The sequence below is a fragment of the Eptatretus burgeri genome, chromosome 4 (genome assembly GCF_056783735.1).
Source record: "Eptatretus burgeri isolate ZD-2024b chromosome 4, Ebu_testis_v1, whole genome shotgun sequence".
NCBI classification, from domain to species: domain Eukaryota; kingdom Metazoa; phylum Chordata; class Myxini; order Myxiniformes; family Myxinidae; genus Eptatretus; species Eptatretus burgeri.
In genome coordinates, this window is record NC_140964.1 from 19,231,798 (window position 1) to 19,246,738 (window position 14,941).

At 46.6% G+C, this 14,941-nt stretch overlaps 1 protein-coding gene across 3 annotated transcripts in view; it reads right to left on the reverse strand.

Annotated features, from left to right (window-relative positions):
• LOC147027586 (uncharacterized) overlaps positions 1-14,941 on the reverse strand; it is a 128,396-nt gene that overhangs the window by 66,610 nt on the left and 46,845 nt on the right. For all 3 annotated transcript variants that reach the window (XR_015057121.1, XM_085877100.1, XM_085877101.1), the window contains exon 4: positions 1,310-1,390. Coding sequence is in view for 2 of the 3 variants with exons in the window: in XM_085877100.1 (XP_085733226.1) it covers positions 1,310-1,390 (81 nt within the window). In the remaining variant the exon portion in view is untranslated. The remainder of the gene's footprint in view (positions 1-1,309; positions 1,391-14,941) is intronic.

A 14,941-nucleotide genomic window follows, 5' to 3' on the forward strand; every position in this document is an offset into this window, starting at 1 on the left:
ACTGAAAATACGAAATACCTCACTGAACGGTTGTGCAGAAATTCACCAAACGTGGTAGTTTATGATCACCGCATGGCGAGAAAGTGCGAGAGCAGAACCATTTTTGCTCCACCTCCTTCGGCGGGGTCAAAAGGTCAAATGCCAAAAAAATGCAATTACGAGCACACGCTTAAACATTTTTAAAACAAAACTTTCAACGTACAATCAACATTGGGGGAAGCATGGAATAGGGGAGCAATTTTATAGATTTGATCCACGGTTCGCCTTCAGGGAGGAATTGGGGTCACAGGGGTCAAAGCAGAAGAGTTATTTTATTTATTCAACTCAAAATTTGACACCGGGCCATTCCTGGAGTAGCTTTTTGACATCTTTCGACTTTGCTTTCGGTGGGAAGCGTGTGAATTTGCCATGACACGCCAATGACTTCGCTCTGGTTTGACTTTCAGTGCTAAAGCCACTGGATGCATGTCCTGCGAAAGACGAGCATTTGGAATCGAGAATTCCCAGGCACTGTTTTTCGTGCCAAACAACATGAAAGGTAAAAACGCAACACGACGGTTCAAACTATTTTACAGTTTCACGACTGCTTTGTAGCACAGGTCACGTCAACTCCACAAAAGTCACAGGGAACGATGTGACGGATCAAGTTCCGTTACAACTCACTTGATTGTTATTCTCTGGGAAAGTCATTTGTTGCACAAAAATTAACGTTGGTCATCTCTTCTGGAGTTATTTAAGCCTTACGATGTGCCAACAATGTGTTTTTATTCCTTGTGCCGTTACATCGGTGATAGTGCCCACTCACCTATTTCTAAACTCGCCAAAACGTTCTATCAGCATTCTTCCTGATATTGCTGTGATACGATGGATGAAGTCAACAGCACATTGATCGAGGTATGCTAACCACTGTGAGAAGCAAGGAGAAGCTCAACATTCGCACATTTACCCTTCGTTGGAGCAAAAGAAACGCAATGCCCGAAACATCAGCTTCTCATCTTTCCCCACGGTGGTTAGTGTACAGTGATCGATAGCCTGTTGATTTCATCCATCGTTATATCTGTCCGCCGATGCAGACAGATGCTCACCTTCACCTGCAAGACTAGCTTTTGATTGTCCTGTGATGGTGCACAAGTTAAATTGAAGCATCCTTGTATTTACAAATTTACTTATCCATAATGCACTTATGGGAAAATAAAACTTCCAGAAGCCTTCAAGACTGGAGAAATGTGATACTTCAGAAAGTGGACAGAACGATACGGTTGCGATCAACAACCAGGTAGATGCCAGACATCACGAAAATGCCACTCACCTGCTTCTTGGCTTGGAAAGTCTGAAAGGTCATCTTCCCCCGAAGCCGATCGCTCAGCCTCACTGTCTACACTGTTACATCCTGTCACAGAAAAATGAAACGAAGAATGGATGGATGTAAAACAAAACAAGACAATTCGACATCGCGGGTTCGAGCGATATGCCTCCACCCACATCAAGTCTTTGCTTACTCTAACTTTGACCTAAAACCTCAGGACCATTTGACCTTGATCTCATCTGTACACGTGTCCAGTTGAAATCCCAACCTCGACAACAATTTTTTTTTTAAATCTGACATGACCTATGACCTTTTGATGCTAAAATCCAATCAGTTAATCTTTACATCAATGAATGTGTTTTTGTACCAAGTTTTATTTAAATCCCTCAAGTTGTTCTCAAATTATCGGAACATGATCTCTCACCTTTAACATCGATGACAAAATCAAATCCGTTCATGTTTGCATCATAATATATACTTCTCCCAAGTTTGGTCAAAATCCCATCACTGGCTCACAAGTTATCGCGGCAACAGAATTTTTACCCAACCAGACCGATGACTTTGCACCTTGTACCTCTCAACCCCATAATCAAATTGGTTTATCTTGAAATCATTATACATGCTTGCGCCAAGTTTGACTTAGATTGCCCTTCAACCGTTCTTAAATTATCACGGTAACGAAAACTTATCATGGACGCACGGACGGACGGACAGACAACCCCAAAAACATCATGCCTCCGGCGATTTCGTCTGTCTGTTTCTGTCCATCCATCACACTACCGCCTCCAAAATGGTTGTGCAGGAATTCACCAAAGTTGGCAGCTATTATCACCACATGGCATGAAGGTGCAACAGCAGTATCATTTTTGACCCCGCTCCCCTTGGGAGGATCAAAAGTCAAATCCCAAACATACAATTACGGGCACATTTTAAAACATTATTTAATGAAACTCTGTACAGTATATGCAATCAACATTGGAGGACATGTGAAATACGGAATAACTTTTTGGATTTCGCCCCAGGTTCATACCTCAGAGGATGGGGACGTGGGGTCAAAAAAATAATAAAAATAAATTTACACAAAATTTGATATTGGTCATTCCTGGTGCAAATTTTTACCATCTTACATACTTTCCTTTCGGTGGGAAGCGTGGGGATTTGTGATGGCGTGCCATCGACTTCGCTCTCGTGACACACACACACTCACTCTCGTGTGCAGCCTTGAAGCTGCTGGTTGTATCATTGGTTTGGGACGTGACTATGCCACCGATGCAGTGCCACTTTTACCAGTACACTGGCACTCTTTTGCTGACCCCGGAAGGATGACAAGCTGAATCCCACCTGGTGTTAATTCAGTGGCTGACGGGGCTTGAACTCGGGGCCCAAGGATCCCAAGCCAGCCACCCAAACCACGAAGCAAACGCCAGGCTTTGCTCTCATTACCTCCACCACCAAAGGTGAAGGTGGTTATGTGTTCACCCCTTTGTGTCGGGTTGTCTGTCTGCCTGTTTGTACACAGGATATCTCACAAAGTTGTGGACGGATCCGGATGAAATTCTTAGACAGGTTTGGTGCGTGACTTGGACAAACTGATTAGATTTCGGTGAAGATCCGGATCTGGATCTGGATACCATAGTTATTTAATTTTTTAAGTGATTCTTCACCATTGATTGGGCCAAAAACGATATAGTGCTTTATAGCATGATGTTTCAAAAATGTATTTTGCCTGATATGTTCTCGTGGATCAGGCATGATGTGGCGAAGGTGTGCGCTCCACCAAGTGCCCTTCTAATTTATTTTGTATTTCTACAAAAGGTGCAACAATAAATCACACAGTACAACACCACTTCACTGGTGCAGGACCAGGAACCACGTGCCACAACAGCAATTGACATGGCAATCCTAGCTAATAGTGTTGTGGGCCGGGTATCGGTGGCGAGCACGACCGCTAGATGGAGCAGCAGAGTCGACTCCACCGAACACCCGGAATTCAGATAGTTACCCTCGGATAACTCCGGAGGTACGGGTCCCTTACAGGACTGTGAATCGTCAATAAATCAACCGCATGGTACAGGGTTATTTGCCAAAATTTCAAAATACCTAGAGGCCCACATGGCGAGCTACCGAGGGGTTTACACCCTCGACGGGGCTCGAGGGGGGACGAGTCATTTCCGTGCTCGACCCGTGCGTAACCCGAGCGGATGGTTACCGAGGTACCGTCGGTCCAAATGTACATCGACAGCAGCAACGGCCGTTTTAATCCACCAACACGCACCTTGCTAAACCAATGAAGGAAAGGACGAGTACAAGCTGAAACATTCAACAAATAGATATTTATTTACAATAGGTGGGGAAGGGAACACACAAGAGCAGAGTTAAACCAACTATAAAGAAATGAAATCATGTACAGCACAAGCACTTAACAATTTCTACTTACAGACGGGCCCACACACACACACACACACACACACACACACACACACACACACACACACACACACACACACACACACACACACACACACACACACACACACACACACACACACACACACACACACACACACACACACACGAAACTGTGGCCACGGCCTTTATTGAGGCCTCCAGCTCAAAGGGAAAGGCCAGCTGAAGACCATAGTCTGCACTCAGACCTGTCCGCCTCGAGCGGCTTCATTGAGCTGGTGGGGTGGTGGTACTCGGACCTGGAGCAGCCCAGGCGTCCACACGACCGGGCTACCGGCGAACGGAGGCTGGGCAGGGTAAAGACTGGCCAGACAAAAACTGGCTTTCAAAAGAAGAACCACCACCAAAGAAAAACCACACACAAAAGAAAAACCACCACCCCCGAAAAACAGAGGCTGGCCAGACGAAGCGGATCTTGCTCTTCACCACGGCCCTCGAAAGGAAAGGTCATTGTGCAATATAGTTTCCAAAAAGTGGTGCATTCTTGATTTTGAGCAAATTCAACCATGGGGAGCATCATCCACCAACATGCATTCTTGCCTGTTTGGGCTTCATCATAGAGTTCTGATATTTCAAGAAAGTGTGACACAGATGACCATAATGATGCGATGCATTCACCCAGAAACATATACATTATTCTTCTCAAATTAAAGCTGAATGTTCATCATCCATTTATTAATTCCCTTTTTCTCTCATCTGTAGTCATTGTCCCCGAGATTGTTGGCCCATGCTCTAATTTTCAGTTAACAACCAAACATGCAAAGCTGATCACCACATATTGAATGCGCAAATGTATTGAAAATAAGCGTTAAAGGAATTAACTGTAACCTCTCCCCAACCTCCTCCAGCTCGAGCTCAAACTTCAATACTTGCAAAACAAAACAGAACAAAGCAACTCACTGACCCCCGTCCCCTCCCCCACCCATCCAAACTCCAAAATGAAAAGTATAAATCCTGTGCTGCACAACTTCACACTCGGATGCTGTGCTATCCTTGACGACTTCACATGCTTTCCCACCAACGATGCAATTTATGAGACAGAAATATTGAAAGTGGAACTGTGCATAGTTAAGTATACCAACCAGTTAGGCAAAAGATTGTCAACACGAAAGAAAGACCACAACTATTTTAACCCCTTAACAATACTCGAGCCAGATTCGTCACCCAGAACTAAACTATGTGGGAGACAAACCCTGATCCACACACAGTTAAACTCGACATATAACGAACCGCGCGTAATGTATGAACCGATTAAATAATTTCCTTGCTAAGCGAAATCAGGTAGTTCCGCATGAGGCCCAACAGTCACGCATTCGTCTCAATGTTGTTTGCCGATGAGCAAAGCACAAAACTGATCAACGGAAAGGAAGGAAAACGCTGATAAGTGGAGTTGACACACACACTCCAATACACCACGAGTCCTGAACTACCGCCCACCCCCAACCACAAATCAAACAATTATGCTTTTACACCACTCTGAAATTATCCTCAGTTTGACTTTTTGTTTGAATGTTGAAAATTGTGTACGAAAGGAGATTTGAAAAGCTGATTTGACCCGAGCGATGGCAGGCTAGAAGTGCCCCAGTAATGGAAGCGAGTCAGTGAAAGCGCGCACAGCACAATGAAAGGCATCTTAGCATCTGAGGCAAATGCAGCATCTCATATTGCCACTCAAGTGATTGCGAGTATCCCAATTATGTTAATACATGATCATAATTAATCATCTTCATGCCATACACTCAGTGAACAAAACATGAGGAATACCTGCTCTTTTCATGAAATTGACTGATCAGGTGAATCCAGGTGAAAGCTGTGATCCCTTATTGATTGCACCTGCAAAATCCACTTCAATCAGTGCAGATGAAGGAGAGTAGACAGGTTAAAGAAGGATTTTTAAGCTTTGGGGTGATTGAGACATAGATTGTATATGTGTGCCATTCAGAGGGTGAAATGGGCAAGACAAAATATTTAGTATCTTTGAACAGGGAATGGTCGTTGGTGCCAGGCGCACTGGTTTGATTGTGTAAACAACTGCAACGCTGCTGGGTTTTTCACGCTTAACAGTTTCCCGTGTGTAATTGGAATGGTCCACCTCCTCAAGGACATCCAGCGAATGACAGGCCAGTGGTCAAAAATGGCTCTATGATGAAAGAAGCCAAAGTTGGCTGACACTAAATGTGCAGAGCACTAGACGGCTACAGTTTGTCAACCGACAGTCCAGCACAACATTGGTGCTGAAAGACCCATAAAATAATGAACAACTCGTCGTACCTTGACATGAATGAGGTATGGCAGCCGACGACCACGCAGAATTTCACTTCTTTCAGCAAAAAACAAGGCCCTGCGGTTATAGTGGGCTGAGGAACGAAAACACTGGACACTGGAGGATTGGAAAAATATTGCCTGGTCGGATGAATCCCAGTTTCTACCGCTTCATGGTTATGTGAGGACAAAGGTATGGACAAAACCACACGAGTACATGTATCCATGATGCCGTGTGTCCACATCGCAGGTTGGTGGTGGTGGTGTGGGGTGTGGGGTGTGTTTTCATGGCACACATTGGGCCCCTTTAGAAAAGTGGAGCAACAATTGAATGCCACAGGATATCTGAACATCATTGCCAATCAGGTGCATCCCTTCATGGTAGCAGTGTATCCATCTGCGAATGGATTTCTTCAGCAGGATAATGCCCCATGCCACAAGGACAGGATTGTCCAGGAATGGTTCCACGAACATGATACTGAATTCAGCTTCCTGCAGTGGCCTGCACAGTCACCAGATCTCAATCCAAATGAGCATCTGTGGGAAGAAATGGAAGGAGATATTCAGAGTAGAGATCCACTACCAGCCAACTTGACACAACTGTGGGAAGCATTGGAGTCCACATGTGACAACATCCCTGTGGAACACTTTCAACACCTTGTGAAGACCATGCCCCAAAGAATTTAGGCCGTTTTGAGGGCAAAACGGAGTCAAACTCAATATTAGGAAGGTGTTCCTCATGTTTTGCACACAGTGTGTGTGCATATATATTGTTACGGCTGTGGAAATTCGCAAACCACCATTCAGGACCCTCAGGTGAGATATCTTCATAGGTACATGTGTAGTTAGCCCAAACCCGTTGTATAGAGGGAATTTATGTGATCCATTCGGGCTGCGATCCTTTGAGTTAGGCGTTTTTCTTTTTCTATCTTTTATTTCAAACACAACATTTCAACAACCACGCCATCCCCATCACAGCACCAACCACACTGCAACCACGCCACCTCCACCATATACGCTACTACATCTTCGCCACTACGTCCGCTTCCGAACGGCAAACAAAGGCGCAAAGGAGGGAACTGCGAGGACGCGCAGGTTTTCCCGCCTGTTTTTCCCGCCATTTTCCCCCCGCGCTTGGTGTGAAGGAAGGAGGAAGGGCAGCTCGCCGCCGATTGGTGGATGACCAGCGTGAGGCGGTCGGAGTGAGGGAACGCCCCTCTTCGAGAACCCTCTAGAAGAAGGGTGGAGCCGAAAACGGGGGCGGAGTGAAGGGCAGAGCCCCGGGCTATTAAAGTCGGACACGGGCGGAGCGCTTTTGGTGCTCTTGCGAACTTCGGCTTTTTCTCTCTCTGGCTCTTGCTCTCTTCGTCTTCGTCTCCTCTGCATGGTGGCCGCTGGCCTGGTCTTCTGTGGTGCGGTCCCGAGACCCCGCTGGTGGGACGGAGCGTCTGCCATTCCCCACACCATGACCTCGAGCAACAACGTTTCCCCCCCCCCCTTTTATACCCGCGCTGAGATAGCGCCAAAACCCCGTCTGTGGCGTCGAGCGGCCAACACTTGCCGGTGTAAGGCACGCCGGAGAGGACTCGCCTGCCACGCCAGGGATCGGAGTCGCGGCCAGGCGCGACCACGCCGACGGACGTGGGAGAGCGACTCGACGGCCCAAAGGGAAGTCACCATTTTCTTTTCAGGGTTTTTGTATGGATCTTGTGGCGCCGTGTCTCGTAACGTAGAACTGTTTAAGTGTTGCCGTGTGTACGCGTATTCGGTTGTAGCTCTGCATTGTTACTTTTTTTTTGGCTGTTATTTGTGCATTTTTATTGTGACTGTAATATACGTGCATTCCGTGCTGGTCTGTGTGTGTGAAATAAACGTGCTTGTGTGACTTGTGCCCGTTTCGCTTTGTCTTTTCTCCATTGACTCTCCATCCTGCTTCACGTAAAGGGTTCGTAGCGGGTGCAAGATCCCGGTAATTAATGTGAACCGTCCAGGTTGACGATAACACCGCTCTGTTATCCCGATAGTACGGAATGGGCCGCCCAAGCGGCTCGTGTCCGGAGTCGACCTGCGGCGAGGTACCATCGCCCGGTCGACCATTCGCGCAGGTACTTAGGTAGATCGAATTGGGCGAGCAACCCTATCCTGCGCGGGTGGTCAATTGGCACGGTCGTGGTGGGGTTAAACCCCCACCCGTGACTAGCTCCCGGCGTTGTTCCGAGAGGGTCACGACAGAATTGTCCGTCCGGTGAGCGACGTGCCGCGATTCGAGTTGCGCGGCCGTCCGCCAGCCGGCGGGCGCGAATTCGCAACACTGGCGTCAGGTCGTGAGATATGAACCCATCCCCCTCCTCGCAACACTGGTGTCTGAGAGCGGGAAACGAACTCTCGGTCTCCAACTAAATTCACGGGGAATCGGTTCAGGGGTGAGAGGAGCGACCCCCGATTCCCTGCAAATTACGAGCAATTAAAATTAACCCCTTACGAGAAATAAGATGGAGTCTCAAGGCGAGCGGGTGCCGGGGGTATTAGACATGGATGTGGGAGTGTTAGATTCCATGGTCCAGGATGAAATCCCCGTGCAGGACATTCCCATTGTAATGCAGGAACAATTTCCCCCCCAACTGAACCCAGAGCTCGAAATGGGCGCAGCAGCGGCAGAGGCCGCGGTGTATGACACCTCCCCTCGTGTATGACACCACCTCGTGCGGTCTGGTCGAGACGAGCTGCTTCGGGAGGGGGGGACTCGAACCCACACCTTCATTGCCGCACCAAGCACCAGGGACCACGCTCTCCAACAAGCCACACACTAACGAACCAAGACCAAGGAGAAGACCAGAGATGACGATGGCCCAGGACCAGACGAACCAGCCAGCACCAAGACCCGCGACCCCCAAGACGACCAACGCTCACCAGCCTGGCGTTCCTTTATTCCCTTCTCGTCAAGGGTGAGAAAATCGCCATCTGAGGCGATCTCCACCCTCATTGGCCGGGGTGTCATGGGAAAGTCACCCTCTGTGCGTGATTGAACAAGGGGCACGCCCCTGCCTTCTTGGGCGGAGTCTCGATCTGAGGCGATGGAAATTTCCACCCACGTAAGTTGCTGGGCACGCTTGTGTAATGGCACAATGTGCGAAGTGAAGGAGTGATGGTTTCGGTTGGCTGGAGACTCGATTCGTATTTCAAAAACCCTGACTAAAAAAGTAACTCGTAGCGCACATATGTAATTCCCATTACACACAGGTAGGGGACCCTAACTATAAACACATACTTATCGAGATAACTAAACTTGGGGACTGCTGTCTGTTTGTGTGTAAATGGCTTCCAAATCCATAACAACACTGCGTCCTCTACTCAATATCTTGAATGCATCCACATTATAATGTTCAGCACAGTTTGCATTCTCAATCAAATGCTGTCTAATAGCAGATGCACATGATGTTGGGATTGATGTTGGGATTGATGCTGGGACCGATGCTGGCACCTTCCTTCAAGCACGTAACGGCTGTATTTCTATACCAATTGTGTTTTTTCCTGATGTACATAGGGACATGCTGTTTGATTCTGTCAGTCAGATCAGAGTCTGGGTAGTTCTGCCTACATACCGAGCATCACGTCGGCACTTGAACTCATAAATAATATAGCTAAGTTTTGAGGCAGGCAGGACATCCTTCTTAACTGCAAGAATCAGATGTCGAGAGGTGAAAATCACTCTTGGATGAACAGCCAGATACGTGTTTGAGACACATCTTTTGATTTGTTCCTCACATCTTTGCGACATTTTCCCTTTCCAAGGAATCTTGATGTAGACCAGGCACTTTCCAGCACCCATCTTCCGTTCATCTATAGCAGTGAGGAATTTGTGCATAAACCTCCTGATGATATACTCAGGATCTCCATTCTCACTGAGGATGCCAGCGATCTTGTCCATCTCTGTATGAAGCTTGGAGTTGGAACATGTCCTCTTCGCTCGACTCACTAATACATTGATCAAACCAATCTTGTATCTCGTTGAACTAAAAGAGTCCCATCGAGTATACTGGCCTCTCTACGAACTAAAGTGGGCTTTCTATAGATGGACGGAGTAAATGAAGATGCAGATCTCTCGACAAGGACGTCCAGAGAGGGTAAACATTCAGAACATTCCAATTCCATCGTGAACTTGAGGGCAGGATGAAGAGAATTCAGTTCATTCAAGAAGCGGTCACAAACGTCACGAGATTCAAACAGTCAAAATATGTCATCCACATATCTGTCGTATACGATGGGGGATTGAGTAATCTGGAACTTGGTCAACTTCTGCAGTTCTTGATAGCCAACAAAAATGTTTGCTAACGTTGGACCCAAAGGAGAGCCCATGGCCACCCCATCAATTTTGATGAACATAATGTTATTAAAGTTAAACTCGACATCTCTTGTAGCCATGTTCATCAATTCCACAAAGACAGATTCAGAAATGGGCGGATGCTCAAGTTCCATGTGATACAGCAAATATGCGCATTTATCGATGGTCTCTGTCAAAGGGACATTTGTAAATAGGATATCAATGTCAGAAGAACACATTACATTCTCCAAACCAGTTGGACACGTCTCCCTTTTGGCATCAGCAAAAGTGGAAGAATCTTTGATGACGAACCTGGAGACCGACTCGAGCGCTAGTTGCAGAAATTCACCCAGCCATTTCACCAGCTGATGCTGGGCAGAGCCGACCATGGATAGAATTGGTCTCAGTGGAACATTCTGCTTGTGAATCTTCGGTAGACCGTACATTCTCGGATGAAGAGAGCTTACTGGCTTGATCCTCTTGTAATATTCCCTCGACAGTTTACCACGTTTATGCAGTTGGAGCAACCTCTTTCCGATTTCATTCTCCAAGCGTGACATACGGTCATGTGTATCCACGCTTCCCAGAGCTGTCGAAACTTGGACTGATCCTGTAGGATAACCAACATTTTATTGACGTAGTCCACCTGGTTTAAAATAACCACACCAGAGCCTTTGTCAGGTTTACAGATGTGGATTTCAGGGTTTCTTCTTACATTCTTCATGGTCGTCATTCATTCCCTTTGTAAATCGAAGTCAGAAAGGTCGTTTGGGGCCCCACAGTAGGCACCTGCTAAATAACAAAGTCGAGCCTTCATCGCCTGATCTGCTTCAATGGAAACTACATAATGTTTACTCAACTGCTCAGAAAGAAGCTCAAACTCTGCAAAAAAAACTTCCTCTCTTTTAATGTTGTTGTTTAGAATGCTAAACCCAAAACCATGAGCGAGAACAAACCTCTCGGTGTCAGATAGGGTATAGTCTGACAAATTGAGAACATGCTTTGAAGAATCACGAATAATAGAACCAAAACGTTTCACCTTTAAACGATCAATGTTTCGATCGTTTCTCTGTCTTGCAGCCAATTTGACACGATCATCAATCTTTGCGATATATCTACACAGACGGACCATGTCAAAGAAGGACAAAAACTCCCGTGCAGGCCGGCACTGTTCGCAAAGCGTGACGTAGGCCCGAGGATCGACGTTGTGTTCTCCCAAGTTCATCCTGCAAAAACATGCACTCAACAGACCGTTTTTGTTGACAGGTGTCGATTGGACTGTTCTTCATCATTACTCACTCACTTTGTGTGAATTTCTCTTTAAGAGAGCACAACGAAAAGCTTTGTGGTTTTCTTGTCTCTGTTTATGTCTATATTAAAATATTGTGGAACCAAGCATCTTTTGAACACACACACACACACACACACACACACACACACACACACACACACACACACACACACACACACACACACACACACACACACACACACACACACCTCCTTTCAAAATTTTCACCTTTTGTTGCCTTATATCCTGGAATTAAATCGCATTAAATCAGACTTTTCCCACCTTCATTTAAACATCATAACACACAACTTCCAAATGAAAAATAAATTCCACAAATTTCATAAAATTAATTCAAGGTAAAAAAAAAACTCGAAATATCTTGTTTGGATCAGTGTCCGAATGTAGATAATTTGGTCACAGGAAATTTGGTCACGGGAAACCTGGTCACGGTAAAACGGTCACAAGTTAATTTGGTCACAGTAATTCGGTCACAAGGTAATTTGGTCACGGTATTATTATTATTATTTAGTCACTGCATTTAAGGCCAGTAAGGCCCAAGAGCAGTAATAAACATTTTCATTTCATAGCCGGCAAATCTTGTTGGCATAATGACGTATTGACTAAGTTTACTGACTACTATAATGGAATCAGAATTTAAAAGTTGAGAGAGACAGAATCGATTCCATTATAGGAGTCAGTAAACTTGGTCAATACGTCATTATGCCAACAAGATTTGCCGGCCATGAAATGAAAATGTTTATTACTGCTCTTGGGCCTTACTGGCCTTAAATGCAGTGAATAAATAATAATAATAATAATAATAATAATAATAATAATAATAATAATAATACCGTGACCAAATTACCTTGTGACCGAATTACTGTGACCAAATTACCTTGTGACCATTTTACCGTGACGAAATTTCCTGTGACCAAATTACCGCGCCCCCAGTGTCCACCCTCCTGTAAATTAGTTCAGGTGTAACCAATCACCTTCAAAATCACACACCTAGTTAATTGGCCTCCACGTGTGTGAAATTGTGGTGATTCCTATTATTTTAAAATAAAATCAGCTGTTCCTGAAGGTTTCCTCTGCTGGGTCGTGCATTTCACAGCAAAGACCCAATTATGAGCACCAAGGAGCTTTCAAAAGACCTCTGAGATAAAGTTGTGGAAAGGCATAGATCAGTGGATGGGTGTAAAAATATTTCAAAAGGTCTTGAAATCCCTTGGAGCACAGTCAAGACAATCATTAAGAATAGGAAAGCATATCCGGTACCATCAAATGAGCCTGGTGTTGGCGCAGTGGTTATGGCAGCGGCTTGGGATCCAAGAGGTCCTGAGTTCAAGCCCCGTTGAGCCACTGAATTAATACACCAGGGGGTTGCTCAGCCTGTCATCCTTCCGAGGTCGGCGAAATGAGTACCAGTATACTGGGCCGGTGTATATCCCAGTTAAAAAATAGGTGTACCATATCCCTGTGTCGTAAGAGGCGACCAGGGTTGCGTCAGGAAGGGCATCCGGCGTAAAACATGTGCCAAATCACAATGCGGATCATACGGATGATCCGCTGTGGCGACCCCTAATGGGAGCAGCTGAAAGAAGAAGAAGATCCGGTACCACCAAAGTCAAGTCAGGTCAGGTCAGGTCAGGTATGGGAGCATGCGCCTGAGCAGCGCGTCGCTGTGTCCACTTTCCGCCGGTACTCCAGGGGCTTCTGTCTAGCCATCCCCCGTGCAGATGTCTGCCCATCCCCATCTCCTTGAGATGCTGATCAACCTGCTGCAACCACACGGCACGTGATCGGCCCATTGGCCTCATGAGACTCCCTCGCTGAGAGAATCTAGTGAGCAGGACCAGCATCAGGAAAATGAGCCACATGGCCATACAGCCGCAGCTGACGCTCACGGACTATGCAGGTAACAAATCTCATTTGAGACTCTATCAGCAACCGCTCGGACACTATGTCCGACCAGCAACAGCCAAGGATTCTCTGAAGAGACCTGGTACCAAAGGAATCAAGTATCTGTCTCAGATTCCTGGTCGGAATTCAAGTCTCACCACCGTAGAGCAAGACTGGAAGCATTAAGGACCCGAAGACTCAGACTTTCGTCGTCCTCCAAAGGTACCAGCAGTGACACACCCCATGATCCAGTGAATTCATGACTCCCCAGGCCCAACCCAGACGTCAATTGATATCTGGCTCACAGCCAGCAGAGACATGAATATCACTGCCAAGGGAAGTGAATCTCTCCGTGACCTCACATCCTCATCACAAACAGGTACAGACAAGATTGCAGCATCCAAGTGTCATTAAAAGGCTAGATCTTAATATTGACCCAGGAGACCCGGAATCGCAGCTGCTCACACTCCTCATTCAGCAACTCAAAGGCCCCCAAAAGGATCCACAGAGTCTCAGCAAAGATGACTGCATCATCTGCAAAAATCAAGATCACAGATCGAGACATTCCCAAAGGACGCACTGCAGCTTGATCTCTCCGACATCCATCCCCAGAATCCAGTCCATAAAAGCGCTGCAAAGTGTGGAGGCCAGTGCACACCGCAGACGAACTCCAGTCATAACTGGAAATTAGTCAGACATGGCATCATCACATCTGACAGCACGCTCAGTTCCAGAGTATAGTTCAGACATGAGATTTATCAGTTTTAGTGGCACCTCGTGAAGACAAAGAATCCTCCAGCGGGCATCCCAATTCATTGAAATGAATGCTTTGCAGAGATCAACAGAGCCTGCAAGCAGACCCTGCCAAAATTCTTATCTGCGTTCGATGAGGACCCAAAGGGCAAGGATACGGTCAATTGTTGACCTCTTTGGTGTAAAGCATTGGTCCCCAACCTGCGGCCCATGGAGCCCTATACTGCGACCCGCGAGGACTTTCCAATCAAAACACATTTCCATGTAGCAATTTTAAAGGGGTTTATACAATGCCACTCCCGGCCACTGCCGGCCGGTGCCGTGATCTGAAAAGCCTTACAGTGGTCATTGGCAATGTCAACTACATTTGTGCGCATGCTCTCAACCACCGTCAGTTCAAGGAGCAACTGCAGGAGCTTGATGCAAACTACGGGAATGTCCTGTACTTCTCGGCCGTGAGGTGGCTGAGCAGGGGCCGCACTTTGAAGCGCTTCTTTGAGCTGAAGGATGAGCTGGCCATGTTCCTGGGAATGAAGGGCCAGCCAGTCGGTCACTTCTCAGACACCCAGTGGCTGGATGACCTCGCCTTCCTCGTTGACATCACTGAGAAGCTTAATGCCCTCAACGTCTCCATGCAGGG